Source organism: Mesoplodon mirus, assembly GCF_964341445.2.
Source record: "Mesoplodon mirus genome assembly, chromosome: 3".
Lineage (NCBI taxonomy): Eukaryota > Metazoa > Chordata > Mammalia > Artiodactyla > Ziphiidae > Mesoplodon > Mesoplodon mirus.
The window spans coordinates 996,142-1,023,304 of NC_138978.1; the positions used below are offsets into that span (position 1 = coordinate 996,142).

Here is a 27,163-nt window from a genome sequence, read left to right on the forward strand (position 1 = left end):
GGCGTGGTGGGGCCCCCGGGGGCACCGGGCCCGGCTGACAGCGGCTGTTCTCGTCCCGTGCAGAGGGCGTACTGTGGCCAGTGCAGTGAAAGGATATGGGGCCTTGCCAGGCAGGGCTACAGGTGCATCGGCTGCAAACTGCTGGTCCATAAGCGCTGCCACGTCCTTGTCCCGCTGACCTGCAACAGGCATATGGTGAGTGGGGGCCGGGCGCAGCCTGGGGGGGTGTCCACACTGCCCCAGGGACCCTCGGCCTCCTTCTGTCCAGGTGGGGCCCTGACATCGTCCCTGCCACCCGCGCGAGAGAGGAGGGGGCTCCCGTGGGCTGCATGGTGACGGCCCCGGCCAGCGGTCCGGGTCGGGCCCTCTTCCTGAGCCCCGGGAGCCCCCGGCACTCTTGGGGGCCGCAGAGTCCACCAGTAGGGAGCCTCCTCGATTGTGACGTCAGCCGTGGAACCCGGAGCTGGGGCCTGACTGCAGCCTGATGGGGGCTGGGGGCGGGAGAGAGGAGTCAGCGTCACTGTGTAAATACACGCGCTTCCTAAAGCACCTGCTGGGAAGGTCGCGGGCCCGAGGGGCTGAGCGGTGACCTCGGCCTGTGGACCCACAGGTGACTTCAATGCTCCTCTTCCCGTGTTCAGTGCGATGACGTAACAGTTGAATGATAGGTGTGTTACAGTGTGTATTACATAACAGGTGACTTACAAGTCTCCAGAAGCTCCACTGTGGCGCCCGCCGTGTCACTGTGTTGCCGTCTCTCTGCAGGATTCTGTCATGCCTTCCCAGGAGCCTGCAGTGGACGACAAGAGTGACGACGTGGACCTTCCTTCCGAGGAGACGGATGGAAGTAGGGGCTGCTCGCCCCGCCCCCCGGGAACACCCGCCCGCCTCCCCTTCCCCCTGGGCGTCCTTTTAGATCCTCTCCTCTCACCAGGGGCCAGCGCCTGGGAGCATGTCCCGTGCTCACTGCGGGACCAGGGAGGGCTCTCAGGGCCCGCCTCGTCTGGTCAGAGGTGGGCGGGGTGGCCTTCCCTGGGCGCCCCCGTCTCTGTGTGCTGCTGCCTGGGGAGCCCGGGGCGGGGTTGCCCTCTGTGCCAACTTTGGACGTTCTAAGAGGCACGTAGCGCAGCGGCCACCATGAATACCCATCTCTGTGGAGAGGCCTGCTGTGCTCACGGCAGGCTACTGTGTAGTTCTTGAGTTTTAGTGGATTTTTTTTCTTTTTTCTTTCTTTCTTTCTTTCTTTTTTTTTTTTTTTTTGGTTGGGGAGAGACTTTTTTTAATGCTAAGAAGCATTCAGAGAGTGATTTTGAATACCAGTTGGATTGATGGCCCAGCTCTGAGCTTCTGCAGTTCTGTGCGCTGTTACAAGGGTGTGCAAGGGCCCTAGCCCTCGTTTGATAAATATGAGTTCCATCCCCTGGGATGACAGGAGACCACGGAGCGTAAAACCCTTAGCACAGCACTTCATGTCAAGGAGACCCTTAACAAGTACCCATCCACCCAGCCAGCCATCTGCGTACCATAAGAACAAAGACTGGAAGGCTAGACACCCAAATCTTACGATCAGTCACTTCAGAAGAATCACTAGGGAAACTTGTCACAAAGGCAGGTTCCCAGCCCCAGAAGTTCAGAGTCAGCAGGTCTGGGTGGGGCCCAGGAAGCTGCATTTTCTTAGTCTCTAGTTGAGTCAGAAGTGGCTGCTCCAGGCCTTCACCCTGAGCACCGGCTGGCCTGGCGGCCTGGCCGGGGCCACTGTGTCTCCACAGAGGGGCAAGGGCCGTGGGGGGTCTCAGGCCGCGTCCCTGACAACGCCTGTAACACCGCTCTTTGCTTCCTCTCTTCACTAGTTGCTTATATTTCTTCAACCCGGAAACATGATAACATTGAAGATGAACCTGAAGTGAGTATAGCAGACGGCTCATCAGTATTTTCAGCGTCCTGTTTACAGGTGCATTAGCTCATTTCTGGGGCAGTCGTGGAAACGCGAATATGAACGGAGGGTTGGGGGGAGCACAGCCTTGTGGACATCGGGGATCGCGCACACTGAGGCTTCCAGGGCAGAGGTCTGTGAGGTCTTCCGGACATTTAGGACAGAGGTGCTCTCTGGACAGCCGAGTGGGCAGAGAGCAAGTGAACGTGGCAGCACGTGAGCCGCTGCTGAATCTCAAAGGTGAGGATGTGGTGCTCCTCGTACGTACACTTTCACCGATGCAGAACTGGGCGTGAGGGCTCATTGGCTGAGTCTGTGTGAGCCCAAGCTGCAGGCCTGGTCTGAGCCTCGGTCAGGGGACCCCTCTGACCTCAGGATCCTCTTCTGTCAAGTGTGGATAATGATTGCACCTTTCCGTGAGGGTAAACTGAGAGCATTTGTATAAACGCTTAGTACCATGCCCGGCGCACGGGAAGCTTTCCACGGCACTGACTGCCGGCGTGGCCGTTTCCACATCAATACAGGTGGCTCAGGCCATCACGGTGGACCACAAGGGGCACACGTGACCTCCACAAAGGAAACCCCGTGCTCTTGTGCTTCGAGAGAAAGTGGGAAGGCTGGCCTCTGGGGGGTGGGCTCACTCTGACCTGGCTGTCACACCCACTCCAGCACACGTCCTGACTTGGTTCTTACATTTTCTGCGGCCGTCCCCCTCCACCGTGGCGGGAGTCCCCGTCTCTGGGACTCAGTGCCTTGTGTGGCAGGGACGTTGGCGCCCACAGGCAGCTCTCACGGGCCCTCTGGTCTGGGGGGATGTGGTGTCCGGGGTGGGCGAGTCGGCCTGTCAGGCGGCAGTGAAGGGGGTGGCGAGGAGGGGGGAGGTGACAGTGGGGAGATGACAGCTCCGGGAACAGGCCCTGCCGCCTTCACAGCTGGGTCTCACCAGGGGCACATCCGTTATGAAGCCCCAGAGGCTGCTGCCCCAAAGGTTCTTGGGGGTCCAATCCTGGCACCGTCTTCTGCTGCGGGTGAGGCCTTCCCACATCCTCGAGGGTCCCACGACCCCCTCCTCAGGTTCAATTAATTTGTGAGAATGGCCCACAGGACTCAGAGAAACATTTTACTCACCAGATCACCAGGTTATTTTAAAGGGTTGTAACTCGGGAACAGCCAGCTGTAGGAGGCGCACAGGGCAAGGTGTTGGGGAGGGGCGAGGGCTTCCATGGTCTCTCTGAGGGAGCGCCACTCCCAAATCTCCACGTTTTCACCAACCCAGAAGCTCTCCAAACCTCTCCTGAGGGTTTTACGGAGGCTTCATTACACAGGTGTGATGATTAAATCATTGGCCATTGGTGCTGGAGTCAACCTGTAGCCCCTCTCCCATCCTGGGAGGTCCAGATGGGACTGACCCTCTAATCCCAGGGTTGGTTCCCCTGGCAACCAGCTGCATCCTTAGGTGACCTAGAGGCTTCCCTGTAGTTGCCTCATTAACATAACAAAACACACCCTGCTGGCTCTCAGCACTTAGGAAATCCCCCCCAGGTTTTAGGAGTCGTGTGCCAGGAACGGGGCCCTAGAACAGAGAGGAACTTGGTGTTACAAATCACAGCATCACAACTGGACTCTGGGTGATAAATGAGGCTCAGGAAGTTGTGGTTCTGAGCAAGGACAGTTCCAGCTGGAGCTCAACCTCTGTGCACAGGACCTCAGGGAACAGCAGCACCTTGAGAGGCCACACCTTTCCCAAGGCCAGTGTCCCCGCCTGGACGTCTAGATCTTTCTCCCTGGTCATTCTGTCTGGAGTGAGTGAGGAACACTTAGTTACCCTCCCTCCACCAGGGAATCCTCGCCAGAGATAATTCTCAGGAGGGGAGCGTGTGCTCTTAATCACGTTGCCTTTCTCTTTCATCGTATATTGTTTCTAGTGGTACTTGCTTTGGCAGGTCTTTCCAGACATTAGGAAGTTATGCTTTGCAACCCCCCAGCGGGGGCCAGGTGGTCTTCCGGCTGCTGCACCGATGACCCCGGGGTGTGTGAGCCTGCGGCCACCTCCTCGGCCTGTCCAGGCGGGGCTGGCCCCGAGCATCCCTCCTTGCTTGCAGAGGGCCCGCCGGTGGCTGACGATGGCTCTCGGACTTCCGGCCCCTTCCACCAGAAGCTCTTGGGGTTTGCTCCTGGGTGGCGCGGGGCTGGTGGCCTTTGGGACAGCAAGTCAGGACGTGTGAGCAGGACGGGGCTCGGGGCTCCGGGGCGGCCGCCACGTCTTCCCCCGTCGCGCACGAGTCCTCTTCCCACTTCCTCCCGTCTTGTCCTCCCTCCCTCAGGACCTCAAGCCGGTCATCGACGGGATGGACGGGATCAAAATATCTCAGGGGCTCGGGCTGCAGGACTTCGACCTGCTCAGGGTCATCGGACGTGGGAGCTATGCCAAGGTCCTGCTGGTACGGCTGAAGAAAAACGATCAGGTGTACGCCATGAAGGTGGTGAAGAAGGAGCTGGTCCACGACGATGAGGTGAGGGCCCGCCTGCTCGCTCCTACGTGCCTTCAGCGCACGTGACCAAGTTGGCCACTTGACCGCTTTCAAGCGCACAGTTCAGTGGCGCTTAGCACATTCACGGTGTCGGGCCACCCTTGCCAACACCCCGCTCCACACCCACTCATCCCCCAGAAGGCCACCCCATCCCCGTGAGCGGTCCCCCCGGCCCCTATGGCCGCCCACTGTCTCCGTGGATTTGCCTGTTCTGGACGCTCTGTGTAAGCGGAACCGTGCGTTATGGGACCTTCCGTGTCCGGCTTCTCTCATGGAGCGTCGTGTTCTCAAGGTCCATCCACGTGGTGGCGGGCGTCTGCGCGTCCTTCCTTCCTTTTTAGGCCTCGGCCATGTTGCGTTTTACGGATCCACCCCCTCGGGCTTCTCTGTTCACCCGCCAACGGGCACTGGGCGTGTCTCTGCTTCTGCTGCTTGAGTCGCGCTGCCCTGAACGGCTCCGTGCGGTTATTTGCTTGAGTCCCTATTTCCACTCGTCCTGGGTGTTCACCCGGGAGGCGAACTGCTGGGTCATAGGGTAATTCTATTTTTACCTTTTTGAGGAACAGCTAAACTGTTTTCCTCGGCAGCTGCGCCATTTTACATTCCCAACAGCAGCGTGTGAGGTTCCCAAGTTCTGCGCGTTCTTGCTGACGCTTGCTATTTTCTGTGTTTTGACCATCGCTGTCCTGGTGGGTATGAAGTGGCTTTGATTGGCATTCCCATAGGGACAATGTATTGAGCTCCTTTTCACGGGCTTCTTGGCTTGACGTACTTTTGACCTGTTTCTTTGACCCCTGAACGGGGGTGACATCCCTAAGAAGCAGAGAACTGACTTCACGGGAAGCAGTCACTCTGTTCTGGTGCAGCCGCTACCGACCCATGAGGCCACTTGGCGCCCATGGAGCGCGGGGCCACGGGAGGGCTCCCCGGCCCAGGCTCGCAGCTCAGAGGGCACAGCGGGGCTGCACCGAGTCCCCACCTGTCCTCCCAGCAAGTGCGTTTGTGCAGTGCTCACACCGCCCAGCTGGCCTCTCAGCCCTGGGCGCTGAGCTCACAAGTGAGTTGGGACATCCGTGCCTCACAGCTGAGGAAGCGGAGGCCCCGGGAAGTGCGGGGTCCGGCTGGCGTCTTCACTGCCGGTTGCAGCCCCGCAAGAGGATTCAAGCCTCTTCCCCGCCTGCGGCTGGCTGGAGGGCTGATGGTGTGTGAGGGCCGGTTTCTAGAACGCTGAGAGGAGAGGCCTCCAGAGAGAGTTACTGCTGTGGTCGCTGTCGGCATCTTCGCACGTGGCCGGGACTGGAGCTCGGACTCGGAGGTGGTCTCAGGGGAGCGAGACCCTAGGATCTGGCGCGCGGGCCAGCTGTGCGTTTGTGAGAGGTGCTGCCGTCCCGTGGCCCCCGTCCCAATCCCAGGAACCTGGGAACAGGACCTTATTTGGGGAGATGTAGTCACTGATCCTGCGGCGGTCATGCTGGATCAGCTGGGGGGCCCTAAATCCAGTGACGAGTGTCCTTTTAGAGAAAGGCAGGGAAAGATTTGAGACAGGAAGGAGAACACACACAGAGAAGTCACTGTGAAGACAGAGGCGGAGAAGGGCCAGAGTCCCCTGGAGGTGCAGGAGGGACCCTCTGCGGAGCCCTGCCCACACCCTGAGCCCAGAGGCTTCTGCCTCAGAGCAGCGAGAGGATACAGTTTGGAGGATTTAAGTCCCGAGGTCTGTGGCGTTCTGTTAAAATAGCGTGGGGAGTCCGGCAGGCGGCAGGCAGGTGGACCCGGGGCGTGGGGGAGGAGAGGCATCATGCACCCACCGGCGTTTCCTTCCTGAGCACCCAGGTGGCCAGGTGCCTGGGAGAACAGACGCAGGGACAGTCAAGGGCTCTGTTTGAGGCCGGCTTTGCACATGAGACGCTGAGTGGGGACACCAGGTGGCCATTGCACAGGCGAGTGGAGCTGGGGGAGGTGGGGCTGGTCAGACGGAGCCATGCCACCCAGGGCGTCCCTGGGAGCGAGGGGCAGAGGGGTCAGGACCCAGCCCCAGGACCAGGAACCCAGAGGGTCTTTGGCCACCAAAGGGATGCTCGCTGAGGGTCGGCTCATTTTTCCAGAAACCTTCAGGGGAAGGCAGGCTGCTGTGGACACACCCCATTCCCGCTCGCTTCCCAACCCCTGAGACAAGAAGTTTAACCCGGGGAATTCGGGGAATCTCGTCCGACTCTGCCTTCTGGGGTTGTAATGGAACCAAAGCTGAGACTCTCAAGCTGAGTTTTCCCCAAGTTCCAGTGTGCATTAGGAGGGAGATAGCCCTGCCGTGGGAGCTGGGGCTTGGGAGATGGGTGTGGGGTGTTGGAGAAAGCTCCACTCTCTGTTTCCTCCTGTCTTAAGTGGAGATGACAATACAGACTTTCCAAGGCTGCCATGGGCAGCACGTGGGGCGGCGCTCAGCCGGTGATGGTGGCTTTGGTGATGGTGGTGGAGATGGTGACGGTGGTGGAGATGGTAATAGAGGATGGGTAAGGAAGATGGTGATGGTGGTGGAGATGGTGACGGTGGTGGACATGGTAATAGAGGATGGGTAAGGAAGATGGTGATGGTGGTGGAGATGGTGACGGTGGTGGACATGGTAATAGAGGATGGGTAAGGAAGATGGTGATGGTGCTTGTGGTGATGATAACGAATGATAGTGGTGATGATGGTGATGATGGTGGAGATGAGGATGGTGATGTTGGTGATGGCGATGGTGGTGGTGATGATGGTGGAGATGAGGATGGTGAAGGTGGCAGATGGTAATGGGTGACAGTGGTGGGGATGGTGATGGTGGTGGGGAGAATTTCTCAGCGGGCGTTTTCTTTTCCTCTCTGCATTGTCTTCCCTCAAGCAGAGTTGACATTCCTCTCTTGCCTCCCCTTCTCCAGGATGCCTGTGAAGTGTTCACGCTCCCTGGCTTCTATTTCAGGATATTGACTGGGTACAGACAGAGAAGCACGTGTTTGAGCAGGCATCCAGCAACCCTTTCCTGGTCGGCTTACACTCCTGCTTCCAGACAACAAGTCGGTAAGAGAAAGGGGGTGCTTCTGGGATTCTGCTGCTTTCTGATCTGAACCGTGTGGAGGCTATGTTTCATGAGGTTTCTGCTGTCGTCTGTCGGGTCCTCCTGTTTGCAAGTATGGGGGCTTTTTGCTTCCTCAAACTAGCTTTGTTGTTCTCATTGGCTGGTGTCATATTAGGTAAATTTCATACAAATGAAGCTAAATTCTTTAATTCTGTTTACAGATTATTTATTGAACACATCCCGCTGATACAAGCGTGGGATCAGGTATTGGGGTGCCACTGTGAATGGGAGGCCTGTTTTTGTGCTTATGGATCTCACTGGTTAGTGGAATAAATTAATAAATACTAAACAGCCTCACTTAGAAGCTTCGTACATATTAGAATTCTTCTTTAGAAAGGTTTGGAACTCCTGGTCTAGGATATTCAACGTATACTCAGTTTGGAATTTTTTTGGCCAGATGACTTGAACTCACACAGTTTGTTTACTTGAAAAGTTACCATGTTCTGGGTCGGGGTGCTCAGGACCCACCCCCAGGTTCTGTGACTTAGGAGAACTTGCAGGACACGGCACATCGTCAGACTCAAGGCTAAGGCTTACTGCTGTGAAAGGATGTAAAGGGAAACGATGCACGGGGTAAAGTCGGGAGGAAGCCAGGCATGAGCTGCCCAGAGTCCCTCCCTGTGGGTCCCACAGGACACCCTGAATTCCTCCACAGGGGATTGTGAAACTCGGGGTTTACTGGGGGCGGGTCACGTAGGCACCTCTGCCTAACACGTGCCAAAGTCCCAGACTCCCAGCCAGCAGCAGGTGTTCAGTGTAAACCGTGTTGCTTGTGCAGTGTGATCACACTGAGGCACGCTTATCACTTGGGGAAGTTTTATATCAGCGCAGGGAGCCAGTGACCGAGCGAGGGCCCGACGCTGCTAGGGCCCAGCGTGCGGGCAAGCCTCTCTGCACGACGGTCTTGGTCCTGCTCCACCCACTCTCTGCTCGGGGCTTCGTTGTGATCAGAGCAGTGACTCACCCCCCAACACCCCCCGCATCCTCCCCCACCTCTCCCGATGTGCAGTCCCCTGTTCCTGCCGGAACTGGCGTTGCCACCTCCCCAGATCTCAGCGATTCTGCCTCCTGAGTGGGTCTCAGACCCTCCCTTTCCCCCTGAGTCGCAGCTGCAGCCTCCTCGGGGCGTCCGGTCCCTGGGGCACCAGGCTCAGTTCTCCCACATTGGAACTGAGCCATGTTTCGAGAACATAGATCTGAAGTATCCCTCACCTGCTTCAGAGCCCCCAGACCACTTTCCCAATTGCTTCTGGGAGACAGTCCAGGCCCCTAGGCGTGTGGACGAGGCTCCTGGGTCCCTCTGTCCATCTTTGCCACCCTGCCTGCCGGGCCCCTTTCCTCGCCTCCTCTTCCCCCGCCCGGGGCTCCGGGAGGGCCCAGCAGTAGTGTCCGGTGCACTTTCCTCACCTCTCTTTGGCTCTGACCAGTCTCGGGATTATGGGGCACGCCCGAGGGAGGGTGTCCCCCGAACCCCACGCTTCCTAACGTATTGTGAAACGAGTCTTGCTGTGTTTTTCAGTTAACCTCACTGTATGAACTTGTAGGGTGTGGATGTACAAGGGTCAGATATTTCAGCCTCACTTCCAGCTCTGTTACCAGGAGCACAGCGCTTTCTGCACTCACGTCCCGGAAATCTGGCTCACGTGTTCCCAGGTGCGTTAAGGTTAGAATTGAAAAAAAAAAACATCCCGTAGGTGTTTCTGTGTGAGCCCCACGATGCAGGCGCGCACTGTAGCGCCTTTCCAAACTGACGTGAGATGTGTTATACGGCCTTCACATTCATGGCCCGGAGGCATCCCTGGAATCATTAGCATCCGTGTCTAGTTCCTCTGCCTCCCACTTCTATGGAATCCGTCAATGACGTCTAGAAGCACCTGAGACCTGGTTAGTCGGGACAGAGTGTCTTTCCGGGCTGTTTCCACGTGCCTGCTTTGACGCCGGGTTATGATCCATGCTGCCCCCACCACCCACGGTGTGAACTCCCTGAGATCAGGGCCGGGTGGGGTGTTTTTGTGCTCCCAGAGTTGGTTCATACCTGGCACCTCGTAGGCAGTTGTGGAGCTAAAGGATAATTTTTTTTAAGGTACAGCCATGTCCTTGGTACAGATATAAAGTGAGCGTGTGTCTGCGTTTATGTGAGTCACTGATTAATGAGGGACTCGTCAGAGGTGACAGCCGCTCACAGGAGAATTCAAGGTCCCGCACACGTCGGGTGACGGGGACCCTGGGACTGGCCGATGCCTGGTGCCGAGCCGGCTGGGAGGCCAGGAGGGGCCCCACCAGGCAGACTTCCTTTGCGAGTCTGTGGATGGCATTGTTGGTATAGAACCCACCCAGTTGCAAAGTGGCTCAGAGACAGAGGGAGACCCCGGAAGCCGTGCCCTGGGAGGGTGGTGCCAGCAGAGCCTGGTTCCTCTGGAGACCCCGTCCTCATTTCAGTCTTTCAAAGCCTTCTGTGGTTCTCCTGACAGCGGTACCAACAGAGGCTTGGAGCCGACAGCTGGGCTTCACGTGCCAGCCCCCCCTTACTGTCCGGGCGACCTTGCACAGGGCACCCTCTCTGGGCCCCATCTCAGCCCTGGGACAGGGAATGGCAGGGACGCCCACCTCAGGGGCTGGTGGCTGTGGGTCTGTCAGTTAAACGTTTACAGCCAGGAAGGCCCCGGGGAACTGTGAATAATGTGAGCTCTGGCTGAAAGGGCCTTTCTTCTTGGGGGTGCTGGGCCTTGGAACAAACGGACGAAACCTCGTGTCTGAGCCCGGGAGGACATAGGACCAGCAGCTGCCCCGCCCCATGCTGGGCGGCTGTCAGCACCACCCCCGCTGCTGCTGGTGAATGAGGAGCGAGGCCACTGGAGTCGGGAACTGGGAGGCTGCGTGGGCAGGGTGGCAGCGGGGACGTGGCTGGGAAGAGCGTGCGGGCCACCTCGACTCTTCCCGTGGGCTCCTCGCCGAGCCGCTGCCCCGAGGGCCTGCCGTGGTGCCAGGAGCTGGCGGAGCCCTTGAAGTGCCACCAAACACAGCAGACACCTGCTCCGCTCGGAGCTGCGCCCGCGGGCCGCCACCAGCAAACATCTGGTAAATAAGATGCAGTTTCTCACAAGCAGTTATCAGAAGGGGGTCTCTGGGTGGGAAGAAAATAAGCATTTCTTGTTCTCCCCAAATCCAGTAGTGCGACCGGCTAACTGCCGTGTTCCGTGTTCACTCGTGGACGTGGAATCCCGGACATGACGGTCGCCATTAATGTCGCCACGTGTATACACAGGGTACAGAGCGCCACGTGTGTGCAAATGTGTGCAGATGGTGCAGTGGGGGGGTATTTTTAATTTTTTTACTAATGTATTTATTTATGTATGTATTTATTTATTTATTTGTGGCTGCACTGGGTCTTTGTTGCTGCACACGGACTTTCCCTAGTTGTGGCGAGCGGAGGCTACTCTTCGTTGCGGTGTGTGGGCTTCTCATTGCGGTGGCTTCTCTTGTGGAACACGGGCTCTAGGTGGACGGGCCTCAGTAGTTGTGGCACGTGGGCTCAGTAGTTGTGGCTCGTGGACTCTAGAGCCCAGGCTCAGTAGTTGTGGCACACGGGCTTAGTGGCTCCGCGGCATGTGGGATCTTCCCGGACCTGGGCTTGAACCCATGACCCCTGCATTGGCAGGCGGATTCCTAACCACTGCGCCACCAGGGAAGTCCCACAGTGGGGTTTTAGTGTAAAATAAACATCTGTGTTACGGAGAAACCATTGTTCATATCCACACAGCCCATCTTTTCTAAACAATAGCCAAAATTAACTACGAAATGGCCAAAACAGGAGAAACTGCTTCAGTTTAAGCTATTGTGGGGAAAATGGGTGATCAAGAGATGGTAGCTGAAAATCTATTTCTCCCTCCCCCAACCCCCCACGTTAGATTGTAGTTTGGGGACCTTTTTCTCGCTTCTGCGCGATCTCAGATCACAGATGAGCAAGCCACCGGTAAAATATTTACAGTCAACTTGCTGTTCTAAAATAAAACCTTTTAACCGTTGGCCCAGTTGGTTATCTATGTTCGTCTACGGACGCGGATGCTTCTTACCCGTTAAAGAAGAACAAAGTGGCTGTGCCTTATTTGCAGCGCCCGCTTAGACGCTAAACTCAGTTCTTCCTGGCTCCCGGTGGCTTCGAGATGTGAAATGCCTTGTGTGTTAGGCTTTGTAAATCGCACCTGAGGACTTACCTGCAGCTCTGGAGAGACCTCAGCCTGGACGGGGTCCCGGGGCCCCATACAGGGGAGCCACAGCGCACACGTGCACCCTGGGAACGCCGTCAAGGTGGGGTGGGGTGGGGTGGGGTGGGGGAAGAGCCCACGAGGGACGGTCGCACGGGTGTGTCCCAGGGGAGGCAGCTGTGCTGGGGAAGGATGAGGAAGGGCTTGAAGGTGGGACAGCTTCCGAAAGCACCACGATCCTCAGCCGGGGACGCAGGACCTGCTGGGCGAGGAGGCCTGAGGGAGGCGAGGACGGTGAGTTTGCCCAATGCCAGGGAGCGCGTGGCAGGACTGACAAACACTTGGCGCTGCTGGGGCGGCAGGTGGGGTCCGACGTGGAGAGCTGGGGGCGCGGTGCGAGCACGTGTCCAGTGGGCGGTGTGGACATGGGGCTGGGAAGCGGGAGCCGAGGGGGAGCCGGGGCCATGTGTGTTGTCACCATGGTGAGAAGCAGGCGAGCCTGCGGTGAGCAGACCTCCGCCCGCTCCTGATGGAGGGTCAGGCAGATCCGGTTCCCGGGGGCCCTGGTGGTGGTCACGGGACACCTGTGACCGCTACGTGAGGGTGCGCCCCGGGGCTGTGCCGGCGGCAGGAATCATCCGCGACCTTGAGGGGCAGGCGCTCCCTCCTTGGGAACGTGAGTCACTGTGCTTTCCAAAGGCAGTGAATTTGTTCCAGTCCTAATTGAAACCCGGAATAGAAAGCGCGGTGCTGAGTGACACAGGGCGTGGGTGGAGCCACGTCAGCCTCTATTCTCCACCTGGATCCCCTGCATCCCCTAAAATGGTCCACATGCAGCCCTGACCCCTCAGGCTGCCAGGCAGGACCCCTCGGGCTAGACCACCCGGCACGAGAGCGCACGTGGGGAGAAGGGACCCCCCGCTGGAAGTGAGTCGAGACTCCCTGGAACGCTCAGGGGGTTTCAGGGCTTCGCTGTGCTTTTCCGTCATATGGGTGGACCGTGCTCTCTCTGGAAACTCGGTGGTAGCTGTTGCAGGTCACCCCACAGCCCCGGACAGTGAGGGACCCTTGGGGCGTGGCCTCTGTCCGCCTAGCCCGGGTGCCTGAGTCCTCCTGCCGCTGTGCCCACACACAGCCTTCACGGAGTGTGATTCCTTCTTTCTTCCTAATCTGGAGGCGCCTGGCTGCTTTCAGACCAGGGCAGGTGGGTGGCAGGGACGTGTTATTACCGTGTGCTTGGGGATGGACATGCACGGGCGTGGGACATGCTCTCCATGAGCTGGCATCCTTGGACCATCCCATTAGGATGTGGTGACTCCGGTGCCCCATGCAGCCACTGCCTGACTGAGATGATGTCCTGTCCAGCTGCACGCCTCCTCTGGACAGGGCCTCGCTAGAGCCGGGCATGGGGGCTCCTTTTGTCAAAGTAACTGTCAGGACCAGACCTGAAATTGTGCTTTTGCCAACTATTAAATGACATCAGAAACCACGTAAAAGGGTAGCTCCTTTTTTTAAAAAAAAAAGATGCAATTTTAAAATGCAGGAAAGTGAAAGGAGGAAGTAACTTTTGTGCATACTCCCTGGTCTTATCACTGACACTTTTTTTTTTTAATGTTGAGCCTTCTTTTAATTAACTTATTTTTATTTTTTGGCTGCGTTGGGTCTTCGTTTCTGTGTGAGGGTTTTCTTTCTCTAGTTGTGGCAAGCGGGGGCCACTCTTCATCGCGGTGCACGGGCCTCTCGCTGTCGTGGCCTCTCTTGTCGCGGAGCACAGGCTCCAGACACGCAGGCTCGGTAGTTGTGGCTCACGGGCCTAGTTGCTCCGCGGCATGTGGGATCTTCCCAGACCAGGGCTCGAACCCGTGTCCCCTGCATTGGCAGGCAGATTCTCAACCACTGCGCCACCAGGGAAGTCCTCATTGACACGTTTTGCTGCTTGTTTTCCCTTTTTGCTGTTTATTTCTCCATGTGGACTTTGGAATCAACCTGTCCAGCTCGGAAAGGAAGGCGGGCATCTTTAGGACGCAGGCGCTTCCTGCTCAGTCGTGTGGTTTCCCTTTTCACCTGCTCTTGTGGGAGATCTTAAAGGTTTTCTTCACGCAGAGTTTTCAGTTCCTCGCTTAATTTTTGTCCTGAGTGTTTCTCTCTTCTGTTTCTACTAGAAGCGAGGTCTTTTCTTCCATGAAAGCAACAGCAACGTAATGTGGTTTCTGCACATTGATTTCGGGCCCTTTGCCTCACGATTCTCTTTCTCCAGTAAATCTCAGGTGGTTTTCTTGGATTTCCAGATGTGCAGTGATAACATCTGCAGACGATGCTGCCAGCCCCTCCTTCCCGATTCGGGCCCCTGTTCATTTCTATCTCTAATGACATCAGCCAGTACCTACCGCATTTGGGGACTGGTGGTAGTGGGCAAACCTGTCCCCTTCCTGACCCCAAGGGGACGCGTCTGGTGTTGGCACGGAGAGCCCAGCGCCAGCTGCTGTGGGCCAGCGGGGTGTCAGGAACACAGAGCCAGACCACGCTGGCATTCCAGTCAAATGTGTTGGCGTTTGCTACAGCAAGGGGCCCAGGGGCATTGGGGGAGGGAGGGAGCAGCAGGGACCAGGGTTTCCACCTGCATCCATCTCCCTGAGTTCTGGGTCCACAGGGGCCCCGTCTGACAAGGCTGGAGGCTAAGGAGGTACTGCCCCTGTCTGGCTCTTGGGAACAGGATCACCCCCTATGGACTCCTGGACCCCATCACCCCATCTCCCCCAGAGCCTCAGAAACGCAGCTCAAAGACTCCCAGACCCAGCAGTGGGGAGGTTACAGACATGCCAATAACTGGCATGGAGTTACAGTTTGTCTGAAGGAAGTTTACACCTCTTTTTATTTTATTGTCAAGAAAGAATATGGAATTTTTCCAGAGGTCTTCTCACCATTTATGGAGGTGATTGTTATGATCTTTACTCCTCGGGGCCTCCTAAAATGATGAATTGTATCATTATAACATATTTCCCAGGGTTGAACTTTCCTTGAATTCCTGGGGAAACGCATGCCTGGTCTTAGTGTACAGTTTTGTTAATGTGCTTTTGAATTCAGTTTTCTGATCTTATTTAGGAGTTTTTCATTGATGTTTTCTGATCCATCTGTAGTTCCCCTTATACAATCTTTATTGGATTTTTTCATTTTCCTTATTTTTTTACTCTCTGGAACATTCTAAATCTCATTGAAATGACCTCTTGGCAGGATTCGCTGAATCTGCTGGGGCCTAGGGTGTTTCAGAGGGCAGCTTCCCTCTCTCCACCACCCAATTGTGTTTGCTGTGATTTTTATATTTTTTAGGTGTGCCATCCTCATGCCGGTCCTTCTGTAGCTGCTTCGCTGTTTGGGTCTCTCCTACTTTGCTCGATTTCATCATGAGGCATGACTCCCGAGTGTGAGAAGGGCTGGAGTTCACGTTCCGCGCATCCTTCACATGTGGAGCACAGGCGCTTGAGCCAGGCTTAGCCAGGTCCCCTTGCCCTCGAACGCAGATGGGTGCTTGGTGGTGTGTCTGTCCCGCACTCGTCGTCCACGGGGAGATGGAGACAAGCTGTTCATCCCCCCCACCCCACCCCAGAGGAGGCTTTTCTGGGCCTGGAGCTGCCAGCTCCCCTGTTCTGTTGGCAGCTGTCCTGGAGCCGTGGGCTCTGCCTGGTTTGCATGCCCACCGTGATTGCTGTGAGCATCCTGAGTCAGGGTGTTGGTTCTGACCACGTCTGTCCTGGGCTTGCCCTGCGTGTCTGGTTTGTGTTTTCATTCGGGCATGAGCGTGGTCTCCCCTGAGATGCTCCCTTTGGCCCTCAGCCTCCTTTCCTGTCTGTCGTCCATTGTCAGGAGCCCAGGTGCTTGTCTGCTTCCTCTTTTCCTTTCTTCTGTCCCTGAGCTCCCCTGGGGGGCAGCTGCCCCTGTGATGGGGGGTCGGTAACTGGAGGTGGGGCTCCAGGCTTGGGTTCTGGATTCATCCAAATCACCTGGTATCAGATCTTATTAGACAGTAACTGTGTGATCCTGGGAAAGTTATTTCACCTCCCAGTGCCTCAGTGTCCCCGTCTGTAAAATAGGGAAACTCCTAGAACCTACCGCACGGTTCTCAGGTTAAGTTTTATACACAGATGTGCTTGGAACAGTGCCTGACATTTTGTGAGGGCCGTAAAAGCTGCTGTTCTTGTTATTTTTTACACCAGCAGTCGACACTTTTTTTCAAAAGACCAGATAGTAAGTATTTTCACCTTTGAGGGCCACATGGTCTCTGTGGCAGCTACCCACTGGGGTTCAGACAAAGACTGTTCCGATAAAGTTTTATTGACAGACACGGGTGGGGGGCCAGATGGAGCCAGCTGCTGGTGTCCATGTGGCATTACCTCTTGATCTCAGCACATTGTCCCATGCCATCGGTGTCCCCTCTGAGCGAGGTATGGGGCTGGTGTTTTTTTTGTTTTGTTTTGTTTTGGTTTTTTTGCGGTACGCAGGCCTCTCACTGTTGTGGCCTCTCCCACTGTGGAGCACATGCTCCGGACGCGCAGGCTCAGCGGCCATGGCTCACGGGCCCAGCCGCTCCGCGGCAGGTGGGATCTTCCTGGACCAGGGCATGAACCCGTGTCCCCTGCATCGGCAGGCGGACTCTCAACCACTGAGCCACCAGGGAAGCCCCGGTGGTTTTTTTATATATATATAAATTTGTTTGTTTATTTTTGGCTGCATTGGGTCTTCGTTGCTGCACGCAGGCTTTCTCTAGTTGTGGCGAGCGGGGGCTACTCTTCATTGCGGTGCGCGGGCTTCTCATTGCAGTGGCTTCTCTTTTTGCGGAACACAGGCTCTAGGTGCACGGGCTTCAGTAGTTGTGGCACACAGGCTCAGTAGTTGTGGCACGTGGGCTCGGTAGTTGTGGCGCATGCGGCACGTGGGATCTTACTGGACCAGGGCTTGAACCCACGTCCCCTGCATTGGCAGGCGGATTCTTAACCACTGCACCACCAAGAAAGCCCAGGGCTGGTGTTTTATCCCGTGGGGGCTGTGGGGAGGTAGGGGCCTGGACTGACTCAGCCCCGAGCTGAGGAGAGCATCTCCCATGCAGACGGGGCCACGGTCCCCTCTTCCCCTGCCCCCAGCACCCTCAGCCATCGGACAGGCCCCGCATCCCAGGTTTTCCTCGGGTGATGGGGGTCAGGCAGGTAGGGCCGGCCTCTGGCCTCTGCTCCTGCCCTGGTCCCAGCCTGTGAGTCGCCTGTGGTGTTCACTCCCCTTTCCGTCTCCAGCTCTTGATGGATCCTGGTCTGCGCGGTTTCACTATATTTCGCACATTTTGTGAAGCACCGAGGGGACGCCAGCTGCTGTCTCGGCCCCAGGGGTGGCCTCTGTCCCCTCCTGGCATCACACACGTGCCAACTCTGCCTGCGCCATGGCAGAGCCCCGGGCGGGAAGCCCAGAGACGGCCTCCAGCTGCACTTGGCCATGGACATCGGGGCGTTTTGTCATAGCAGCCAGCTCGTCTGAGTCACACAAAGCATTGTCATCAGAGTGAATCAGCCCCTGACGGCTCTGGTGGGGTTTTGCTCTAAAGAAATGTTGAAAGTAGTACACCTGAAACTAACACAACATTGTAAATCCAGTCTACTCCTGTAAAAATTAAAAAGGAAAAAGAAAAAGTGAAATGTTGGAAGTAGTAGTAAGATTTATTTGTAGAACGAGAAAAATCTTTAGATATACAGTTGCTTTAAGAAAAAAAAAACATCCTGCTCTGTTCTTGTAGCTGATCAGTTTTCACAAATTAAATAAATTCCTTGATCGGCAAGTTACCTGAGACCCAGGGCCCCAGGTGGCAGCCACAGACCAGCTGAACGTGTCCCCGCGTCCACGCGTAGAGATGTGGCTTCTCTTGAAACTCCCTTGACGGGCTTTCCCCTGGATACAGAAAGGAGACTACCATTGCTGCTGCTTCTCTGGCTTCTTAAATGTCCCCTTAAATCTCTTCTGCTCCCAAGCCATCGTGCTGGTGTCTGTCTCTAGCATTGGCGTATTTCTTTCTTTCCTCTGGAGTGGCGTTGCTTTCTGTCCCTGTGTGGGCGGCCACATCCGTTTCCTGGGGAGCACCCACGTTGGGGTGAACACACCTCCTGGGGCTGCACGATTCCGGGTCCTGGTGGCAAATACCGTCCTGTGCTTTGATGTCACAGAGTTGTTAGTAAATGGTTTGTTTTTGAAACCGTGCGGGCTTAGGCCTCTCCCCAGGGGCTGAGGACCTGCAGATCACTTCCCTCAGGGTAGCTGCCAGGATTAGACGTGCACACGTGCTGGAAGAGTGCCCGACGGTCAGCGGGGGCTGCACTGCTGTCGTTGGTCTTTGCTGTTCGTAGCGGGTCGGCGAGCTTTTTCCGTCTCTCACCTCTGTTGTAGTGTGAAAGCAGCCACAGGCAAAATGTGCGTGAGTACAATCTGTCTGCAAAACGGGCGGGCCCGTGTCAGGGCCAGGGCTCCTGGACCCTTTCTGAGAGCATCCTTTGGAGGCGGGGGAGCTGCCCTGCCCCCACAGAGGAGCTGGGTTTTCTCCAGGATGACAGGGAAGGCTCTGGCTACCCACCCAGTGCTCAGACTTTTGTCTCCATTTTTGCTATTTATGTATTTAGGAGTTGTTTCTAGTCTAAACATGTAATCAGAGACTTGGAAGGCGATTTGCAGCTCGTTCACTTGCCCCGTGTTAAAGGACGTCATCACTGAATCAGGGGTGCAGACAGGCTGGGGGGCCGGCGGGTTTGCTCCCCTCCCTCTGCTCCCAACTCTCCAGAAGCGCCCCAGAGGAGCCGTTGACCTAAAAATCCACAAGCTGCCCTCAGCAGGGTATTTCTGGAAAATCGTGTGTGAATTTAATTTTGAAAATGGAACCTTATTAAATGCGAGAAGGATCTTATCAGAAAAGAAACCACATGGTAAATGGTAAATTGTTTGGAGACTTGAAGGGCCCTGCCTGCATCCAGAGGACGGATCTGTCAATCACAGGGATCCTCCCACTGGTGGCCCCGCTGCCCCCAACACCCCTCCGGAGGGCAGCTGGCATTGCCAACTCCCTGTGGCCAGGTCAGCGAGCCTGACCCTCCCCCTTGGGACCTGCTGTTCAGGGAGGGTCCCGCCCACTCCTTCCCCTCCTGGCTGCCCAGCCCACTGGCAGTCTTGTGGCCTCTGCCTCAGGCCCTCCTGGCCAGCGCACCTGTGCTCTCACCTGGCACCTCCTCCCCCTCCGCCTGCCCGTCCCCCCTCCCTGGGGTGCATCCAGACAGCAGCCAGAGGGTCATTCGCATCACCTGGTTTGTGCACCTGCCCTTCTGGCTCCTCCTGCCGAGCCGGGCCCCTTGGCCTACAGGGTGGTCCCTCAGCTCTCTGCCCTCCCCCGTGGCCCCTCCCCGTCCCCCCACCACCCAGGCTTCTGCTCCCTGGGGAGGCCTTCTGCGGCCACCCAGCCACATAGTGCCCCCCCTGCCCCAGTGGGCCTCCGGCCACCAGCCCTGCCTTATTTTTACCTTTTTTAACCAAAGGCAGGCCTGGCACCCCTGGGAGAACAAATAACTGTGTTGGATGCAGCGAGTGGTGAACAAGAGTTTCTCTCCTGAGTTTTACTGCATCGGGGTCAGAGCTGAGCGGCTTCCCTCTGACCCCAGAGCGGGGCGGACAGCCCCAGTCACCGCCTTCCCTGGGCCTCTCAGGAGGGTGACTGGCCAGAGAGGGGGACCCCTGGGGGTCCTGGCCGCGCTTGTGACCCTGGCCTCCCCGCCATGTGTCCCGCAGGTTGTTCCTGGTCATCGAGTACGTCAACGGGGGTGACCTCATGTTCCACATGCAGAGGCAGAGGAAGCTGCCCGAGGAGCACGCCAGGTGGGTGCAGCCGGGGGCCGGGGGGGAACCTGGGGGGTCGGGAGGAGGGAAGGGGCACAGGGGGTCACTGCCGCCTGCCAGGGGCCAGGCCGGAGCCGGGAGGGTCCTGGGAGTGGCCGACCCCCCCAGAGCGCTGCGTGTACGATGGTGCTGTGCTTTTCCCCTGCTTCTGAAATGGGGTGAACGCCCCGACTATCAGCTTAGCCGCCTGGACGGCAAGGCCGCTCCCCGCCATCTGCACGGATGTACAGCAGGGGCTTGCCTGGAAGAGGAAGACAACCTCCGTTTCTTTTTAAATGACTCTCAGGGACACTGACCCCATCCCCGCCGCGCAGCCTTGGCCTCACGGGCGGGTGGGGCGTTTATTTCCACCCCGTACGTAGCTCTTTCCTGTTTTCCATAGTTTTCTCTTTTCCTCATTTCCTCACTGGAAAATAATTCCACGCGGCGTCATGAGTCACCGTAGGTCCTTTCTGGGGGGAGGCGGGTGGGCAGTCGAGAGCAGCGGGCCCCACACGCTCACGTCCTCTTTTTCTAATTGTGGTAAAATACACATAATGTAAAATTACTGTCTCAGTGCATTTATTTATAAGTGCACGGCTCAGTGGCGTTAAGCACATTCATGGTGTTGTACAACCATCACCACCGTCATCTCCAGAACTTTCTCATCTTCCCAAACCGACGCTCTGGCCCCCATGAGACACTCACTCCCCACCCCTCCCCCAGCCCCGGCCGCCACCCTCCTACTTTCTGTCTCTGTGAATCGCCTCCAGGGACCTCGTAGAAGCGGGATCACGTAGGATGTGTCCTTTCGTGCCTGGCTTATTTCACTCAGCAGAGTGGCCTCAAGGTCCACCCACGCTGGAGCAGGTGTCAGAACCTCCTCCCTTTTCAAGGCTGAATATTACTGCATTGTGTGAATGGACCACATTTTGTTTATCCATCATCTGACAATGGACACTTGTGTTGCTTCTGTGTTTTAGCTACAGTGAATAGCGCTGCTGTGAACATGGGGGTACAAATACCCATTCGAGTCCCTGTTTTCAATTCTTTTAGATATATACGCAGAAGTAGTATTGCTGGGTCACATGGTAATTCTAATTTTTAATTTTTTTGAGGAACCTCCGTACTGTTTTCCACAGCAGCTGCACCATTTTACATTCCCACCAGCAGTACACAAGGGTTCCAGTTTCTCCACATCCTCACCAGCACTTGTTCTTTTCTGTCTGGGGGGTTTGGATAGTGGCTTTCCTGGTGGGCGCGAGGTGATGTCTCACGGTGGGTTTGGTTTGCGTCTCCCTGACCACGAGCACGCCGCGTGCCTTGCCCTGTCCTGTCGGCCCCTGCGCTCTTCAGCCGAGGATACGGGACGTCTGTCTGCTTGGGCCCCCGTCCCGGTTCCTGGTTGGGTTCTCCCTGCTGATGACGGGTGTCACCCCCTCCCCAGGTTCTACGCTGCTGAGATTTGTATCGCGCTCAACTTCCTGCACGAGAGGGGGATTATTTATCGGGACCTGAAGCTGGACAACGTTCTCCTCGACGCGGACGGCCACATCAAGCTGACGGACTACGGCATGTGCAAGGTGGGCGCCCGGCCCACTGCCCCCGCCTGCCTCCGGGGGTCCCGGGCAACCCAGCACCCGCTCCGTCTCGTCCTGGCTGCCGGGCTCCGGCCGCCCCCACGTCACCGGTCCTCTGTTGGTTCTCTCACCGGCGGGGGTGTGTCCGGCGGGCCCCTTCCTCCTGGTAACTGGCTTTGTCCCTGCAGGAAGGCCTGGGCCCCGGCGACACGACGAGCACTTTCTGCGGGACCCCGAACTACATCGCTCCGGAAATCCTGCGGGGAGAGGAGTACGGTGAGCGGGGGCGGGGCGCTAGGGCGCTGGGCTCAGCGGAGGCGCGATAGCACCACCCGAGCCCTGGGAGTCTCCTCTCCCTGGGGACTCGGCCACGGAGCAGAGAGGGGGGTGGGCCTGCCTGGGGCCAACCCTGCCGGGGGTCCCAACCAGGGGCTCTGGGGCCCTGGCCCAGCAGCCGGGGAGAGGGGTCTTCCTAACCAAGTTACACTAAAACGCACACCCTTACCTCGTCCCGGCCCCAGGTCACTAACTGGCCTCAGTCCCCAGCTGTTGTCCTCTGTGTCCACCTGAGTGTCCCCTGGCAAGGTTACTGGATAGGATCCCTCTGGTCAAGGAGCCTGAAGGGCTTGGGAAGGAGAAGACAAAGCAAAGACAGGGCCGAGGCGGGTGTCCCGAGTCAGTGGGTGCCGCCCGCCGGAGGGGGTTCCCCAGAGCCACTAGAGCCACGCACAGCCCCCGTGGACACTGGAGCTTGTCCACCCCTTCCTTGGGTTCTGCTGTTTTCACATCACAAATATACCATCAAATATTTCCACACATTTTCCTTGCTGTTAAAAGTTGGGGGGGAGGTAGGCAGGGTGGGCAGGTTCTCGCACCCTCAGATACCTGGGCACCCAGGAGGCTGATAGGATTGAAGTCACTTAGTAGCCAGAGAAGGACAGATGGCAGCTGTGGACCAGAGCAGGGAGTCTAGAACCTGGCCCGGGACGGGGACCCCGTGTGTGATGGAGGTGGACAGCTGCAGACACTGGGAACAGCTGGCCATCCGTGGACTGCCTCGATGTGAAGACAGCTTTGCAGCTCATAAGGGGGAGCTGAGCGTCCCGGGGACAGTGGACAGAGGGGAGGCCAGGCTGCTTGGGAGATGCTGGGGACACGCATCCTTAGCTGTGTCCAGGAAAAGCAAACTGTCATGACTGTCGCCCCGTGACGGGACAGCACAATCAGAGAGGCCCGGCCTGACAGGCCTGCGCTCTCCCCCAGGGTTCAGCGTGGACTGGTGGGCGCTGGGCGTCCTGATGTTCGAGATGATGGCTGGCCGCTCCCCCTTCGACATCATCACCGACAACCCCGACATGAACACGGAGGACTACCTTTTCCAAGGTGCGCGGGCTGTGCGTCCAGCTGCCTCCACACCCTGCGGGTTTTCCCCTTTCAGAGGTGCAGGTCCCCAGGCTGGTCCCCGCGGCTGCCACAGACTCGGTGGGGCCACACGTCCACGACCGGCTCTCAGGGAGCAAAGCCCGGGCCGTGGGTGTGGGAACGGCCGTGGCTGGGGGGACACGGCACTTTCACACCCACGGGAAAGAGAATCTGTCCTGATTTAGCCCAAACCCCCTTCCTCCTACGCCAGGTGTGCACCTCAGAGTCCCGGGCAGCGGCTGTGCTCAGCCACAGTGCTGCCCCCTTCCAGCCACGGCGCCTCGCCATCTTGGCCCCGGGCCAGAATTGACAGCCCCGGGATGCTGGGGCTCAGGGCTGAGGCTGTCCCCAAGGTGCCCTCTGGCACCCGTGGACGTGGGGACGCAGGGCCAGCTGAGCCTCCGTTGGTTCATACGTGATTGTGAGCACATGTGACCGTGGGCACTAGGGCCCTTTGAGGCCTCAAGACCCTGCTGGGGTGTAGGATGGGGCCCAGGGCACCACGAGTGCCCCGACCCTCCTGCTCAGAAGGGTTCCCAGTGCCCTGCAGGCTGCCGGCTCCCTGGCTGCTGGGCAGAGCTGACGTGGCGGGCGGGGGCCGGGCACGGAGAAGGAACAGGCTCTCACCTCCCGGTCCTGGTCGTTGCAGTCATCCTGGAGAAGCCCATCCGGATCCCCCGGTTCCTCTCGGTCAAGGCCTCCCACGTGTTGAAAGGATTTTTAAACAAGGTACGCTCGTGGCCACCGTGGCGGCCAAGCCAGCCGTGGCTGTGGCCCTTTCTCAGTTACTGGGGCCACGGCTCCACCAGCTGGTTGGCATTTTTAGTGTCGGGTGTGGGTGTGACTCTCTGCGTCCTTCCTTGAACGTCCTATGGATGCTTGTTCACACTTGACAAAATGTAACAACGAGAAATGATGCCAAAGGGGAAATTCCCGGAGGAGCTTAACCTGTTGGGAGGAAGCGTTTCTAAATGAAGGGAACGTCTGGCCTTCACCTGGGTGCTGGGCCGGCTGGGAGTGGTCTGCTAAAGGTCTCGTAAGTCCTGGGGAGGGCAGGCCCGTCCCCCTGCTGGGCACGGGAATCAGGGGCTGCCTTGCTCTGTGCTGACTTGTCTTCATTTGAACTCTGACCCCCAGGACCCTAAGGAGAGGCTCGGCTGCCGGCCGCAGACTGGATTTTCCGACATCAAGTCTCACGCTTTCTTCCGTAGTATAGACTGGGACCTGGTAAAGCAGCGCGGAATCTGATACTGCCCCCCGCCCCGTGTGGTGGGCGGCCCTCGGGGGTGGGATGGACGGAAATGGGTGGGGAGCCATCTGGAAACTCAATGAAGAACAAGGAGAGGGCCTGAGAAGTCCCTGGGAGCGGGGGCTGCTTCTTCAAGGTCCTGGGAGCAGCCTTGCCTGGGCGTCCATGCCATGCCGGGGGTCCCGTGGCGGGGTGCCCGGTCTGTGACCGCTGCCATCTGCCTGAGTTGATTCAGCTCCCAGACGTTTCCACTTGGCCGGCTAGCTAGTTCCAATAGGACATCCCGGTGCACCGTGGCCCCTCCCCCTGCAGTGGACCTTGACCCACCCAGTCCTCAGGGACTCACCCTCCAGGGCCTGGACCTTCTCCCACCCCCACTGCAGCCACCTGGGTCTGAGCCACCCTCATCCAGGCTGGTCCCCTGCTTCCCGCCTGGCCCCTAGCAGCAGCGGCCTCCTCCGCTGGGGCTTCGTGATCCCCTCGACGCCCGACATACCGGGTCCGCTCCTGTCTTTGCACAGCTGTGCCCCTCCCCGACCTCCACCCCCACCTCCCCTCTTTCAGGCCATTTTCTCAGAACCGGAGCCGCCACCCCTCACCCCTGTCCTCTTCCAGCCTCCTCTTTCCCATCGCACCAAAGGGCTAAGTGGTGGGGTGCACAGGACATCACTTGGGTGGCACCGTTCTCGTCCACTGTTTGTTGTTTTTGTTTGTTATTTTTTTTATTTGGTTGCGATGGGTCTTAGTTGCGGGGGTGGGCTCCTTAGTTGTGGCTTGCCAGCTCCTTAGTTGCAGCTCATGGGGTCCTTAGTTGTGGCATGCGAACTCTTAGTTGCGGCATGCGTGTGGGATCTAGTTCCCTGACCAGGGATCAAACCTGGGGCCCCCGCACTGGGAGGGTGGAGTCTTATCAACAGCACCAGCAGGGAAGTCCCTCGTCCACTGCTTTTGACTGAGGGAAGAGGAGGTGACACTGTGTGTGGGACACTCCGGGGGGGGGTGCCACGGGCTGAGGCAGCCTTGGCCCCCAGAGCAGGGACGGGGGTAGGGGGCGGGCTCAGAGGACCCCAGGCCAGCAACCAGCTGTGCTTGCCTTGTGGTCTGTTCTGATTCTTGCTATTTAAATCTTTTTAAAGCAGCCTGAGACCTAAGGTAGGGAAGATCGTGTAAGAAATGCCCCTTTTTCACTTTTTACCAGAATGTATTTCATACATGCAGAAGAATATGGAAACTTGCACATGACAGAAAGGGAGGAAGGGAAGGCCTTGTGTCCCCGTAACGGTGCCCAGGGTGTGGCCCAACCCTACCAGCTGCTGGGGCCTGTGATTGCAGTGTGTACACGGGTGTGCAGACACATGCACGCACACAGACACTGGTGACCCCGCTCTGCCTGCGGTTCGGCCCGTTCCCTCTGCTCCTGCATCCCCTGGGTGACAGAGACAGGCGTTCCTCTGCCCGGTGGCCTGGCCACGGATGCTGCTGGGGCCCTGGCAGGTGTGCTGGCCTCAGCCCTGACACTGGGGCATTACTGGGAAGAATTCGTCTGTTTCTGTGACATCCTCATTTCATGCACCAGCTTCACCAGCAGAGCCTGCGTTCGTCCTTCCCAAGTCCCCAGAACTTATGGAACTTGTTTCAACATTCCAGGCCCAGTTTGTTTCTCTTGCTATAACTGGAGTTCCTGATGGCTCTGGGTCCCACAGTGCAAAGAGCGGGTGTGAGCTGAGGTGGGCTGGGGGCTTATTTTTGACTCAGCTGTCGCTCTCTCCCCACACGGGGCCTTGGGACAGTTCCACATCTTGGACGGGGTCCCGTGGAGGCCCCACCCAGGTGGAGGTTTCCAGGCTCAGTGCTCACGCAGACCCTCCAAGGGAAGGGGGCGGCCAGTCCCGAAAGGCTTGGGTCATCCTTTTCCTGAATCAAGCTGCTCCGGGCCTTGAGAGCTGAGGGGTCCGGGCTGGAGGGCTGGCTGCTGGCTCACACGTGGCTGGTGTGGGTGGGAGCAGACCCCACGGGGCAGGACCTTATTTCTCACTTATGGCTCGATCTGAGTTCTTAGGAGCGCGCCTGGCCCAGCACAAGTGCGTGGCGCACACCTGGGCGGGTTATGTCACCGAGTGTGTGAACGTGGGGCCGCTCCATCCTCGCCGTCCTCGTCCTCACTGTGAGCAGTGCTCCGCCCCAGCGCGCGACTCGCCCTCTCCAGGCATGAGCGTGTCTCATCCTCCTAAATGTCGAGTAGGAAGCAGAGTCTGGGTCCTGAGACGCCCCATTTCCCGCCTGACAAGCGTTTTACTGCCGTGCATCCCGTTGGGGTTAGAAATACATCGAGGGCTTCCCTGGTGGTGCAGTGGTTAAGAATCTGCCTGCCAATGCAGGGGACACGGGTTCGAGCCCTGGTCCAGGAAGATCCGCCATGACTACTGAGCCCACGTGCCACAACTACTGAAGCCCATGCTCCGCAGCAAGAGAAGCCACCGCAATGAGAAGCCCGCGCACCGCAACGAGGAGTAGCCCCCACTCGCCACAACTAGAGAAAGCCTGCGCACAGCAACGAAGACCCAATGCAGCCAAAAATAAATTTACATTAAAAAAAAAACAAACATAGAAATGGCCACTTAAGGCTTTTTTGAGAGAAGAGGTTCCAGTGTGGGCAGGGGTGTCCCTGCCAGGTCCCAGCTCCTTTATGACCTGGGTTCCCAGATTAAGAAAGGAAGAAACTTCCCCAAACCATCCTCCTTTGGTTTAAGTGGTGGGGCTGCCGAGGGGGGCACAGACCCCAGATGGCGTGGGATCCCACGTGGGTGGTTGGACCTTGCGCTCCATCCCAGGTACGTCCTGTGCGGCCTGCGCTGCCGGCATTTTTCAGCTCAAGTAGGGTTTTTATGACTTAGGAAAATTTTCCTGCTGGACTTGAAGAGAAAAACAGTGGGTCTTTAAACATGAGGCATATTTAGAGGCGGTCTCTTCTGTTCGATTCCGTGGTTTGTGTTTGTGTAAACTCCAAGCGGGCGCCGAGCCGGCGCGTGCGTCTGACCGCGTGTCTTCTTGCAGCTGGGGAAGAAGCAGGCCCTGCCGCCCTTCCAGCCGCAGATAACGGACGACTACGGCCTGGACAACTTCGACACGCAGTTCACCAGCGAGCCGGTGCAGCTGACCCCGGACGACGAGTAAGACCTGCCGGACGCGCGGGGCGTCCTGAGCTGCGGGGGCGTGGACGTGGGCGGGTCTCGCGTGGGGGGCG

General features: G+C 57.7%; 1 protein-coding gene across 5 annotated transcripts in view; it reads left to right on the plus strand.

Annotated features, from left to right (window-relative positions):
- Positions 1 to 27,163, plus strand: part of PRKCZ (protein kinase C zeta) — a 98,364-nt gene that overhangs the window by 70,740 nt on the left and 461 nt on the right. For all 5 annotated transcript variants that reach the window (XM_082615815.1, XM_082615818.1, XM_082615819.1 and 2 more), the window contains exons 6-17: positions 64 to 195; positions 766 to 847; positions 1,851 to 1,903; positions 4,258 to 4,446; positions 7,418 to 7,515; positions 19,582 to 19,668; positions 21,116 to 21,251; positions 21,437 to 21,524; positions 22,512 to 22,631; positions 23,320 to 23,399; positions 23,808 to 23,897; positions 26,974 to 27,089. In XM_082615815.1, coding sequence (XP_082471941.1) covers positions 64 to 195; positions 766 to 847; positions 1,851 to 1,903; positions 4,258 to 4,446; positions 7,418 to 7,515; positions 19,582 to 19,668; positions 21,116 to 21,251; positions 21,437 to 21,524; positions 22,512 to 22,631; positions 23,320 to 23,399; positions 23,808 to 23,897; positions 26,974 to 27,089 — 1,271 coding nt within the window. The remainder of the gene's footprint in view (positions 1 to 63; positions 196 to 765; positions 848 to 1,850; positions 1,904 to 4,257; positions 4,447 to 7,417; positions 7,516 to 19,581; positions 19,669 to 21,115; positions 21,252 to 21,436; positions 21,525 to 22,511; positions 22,632 to 23,319; positions 23,400 to 23,807; positions 23,898 to 26,973; positions 27,090 to 27,163) is intronic.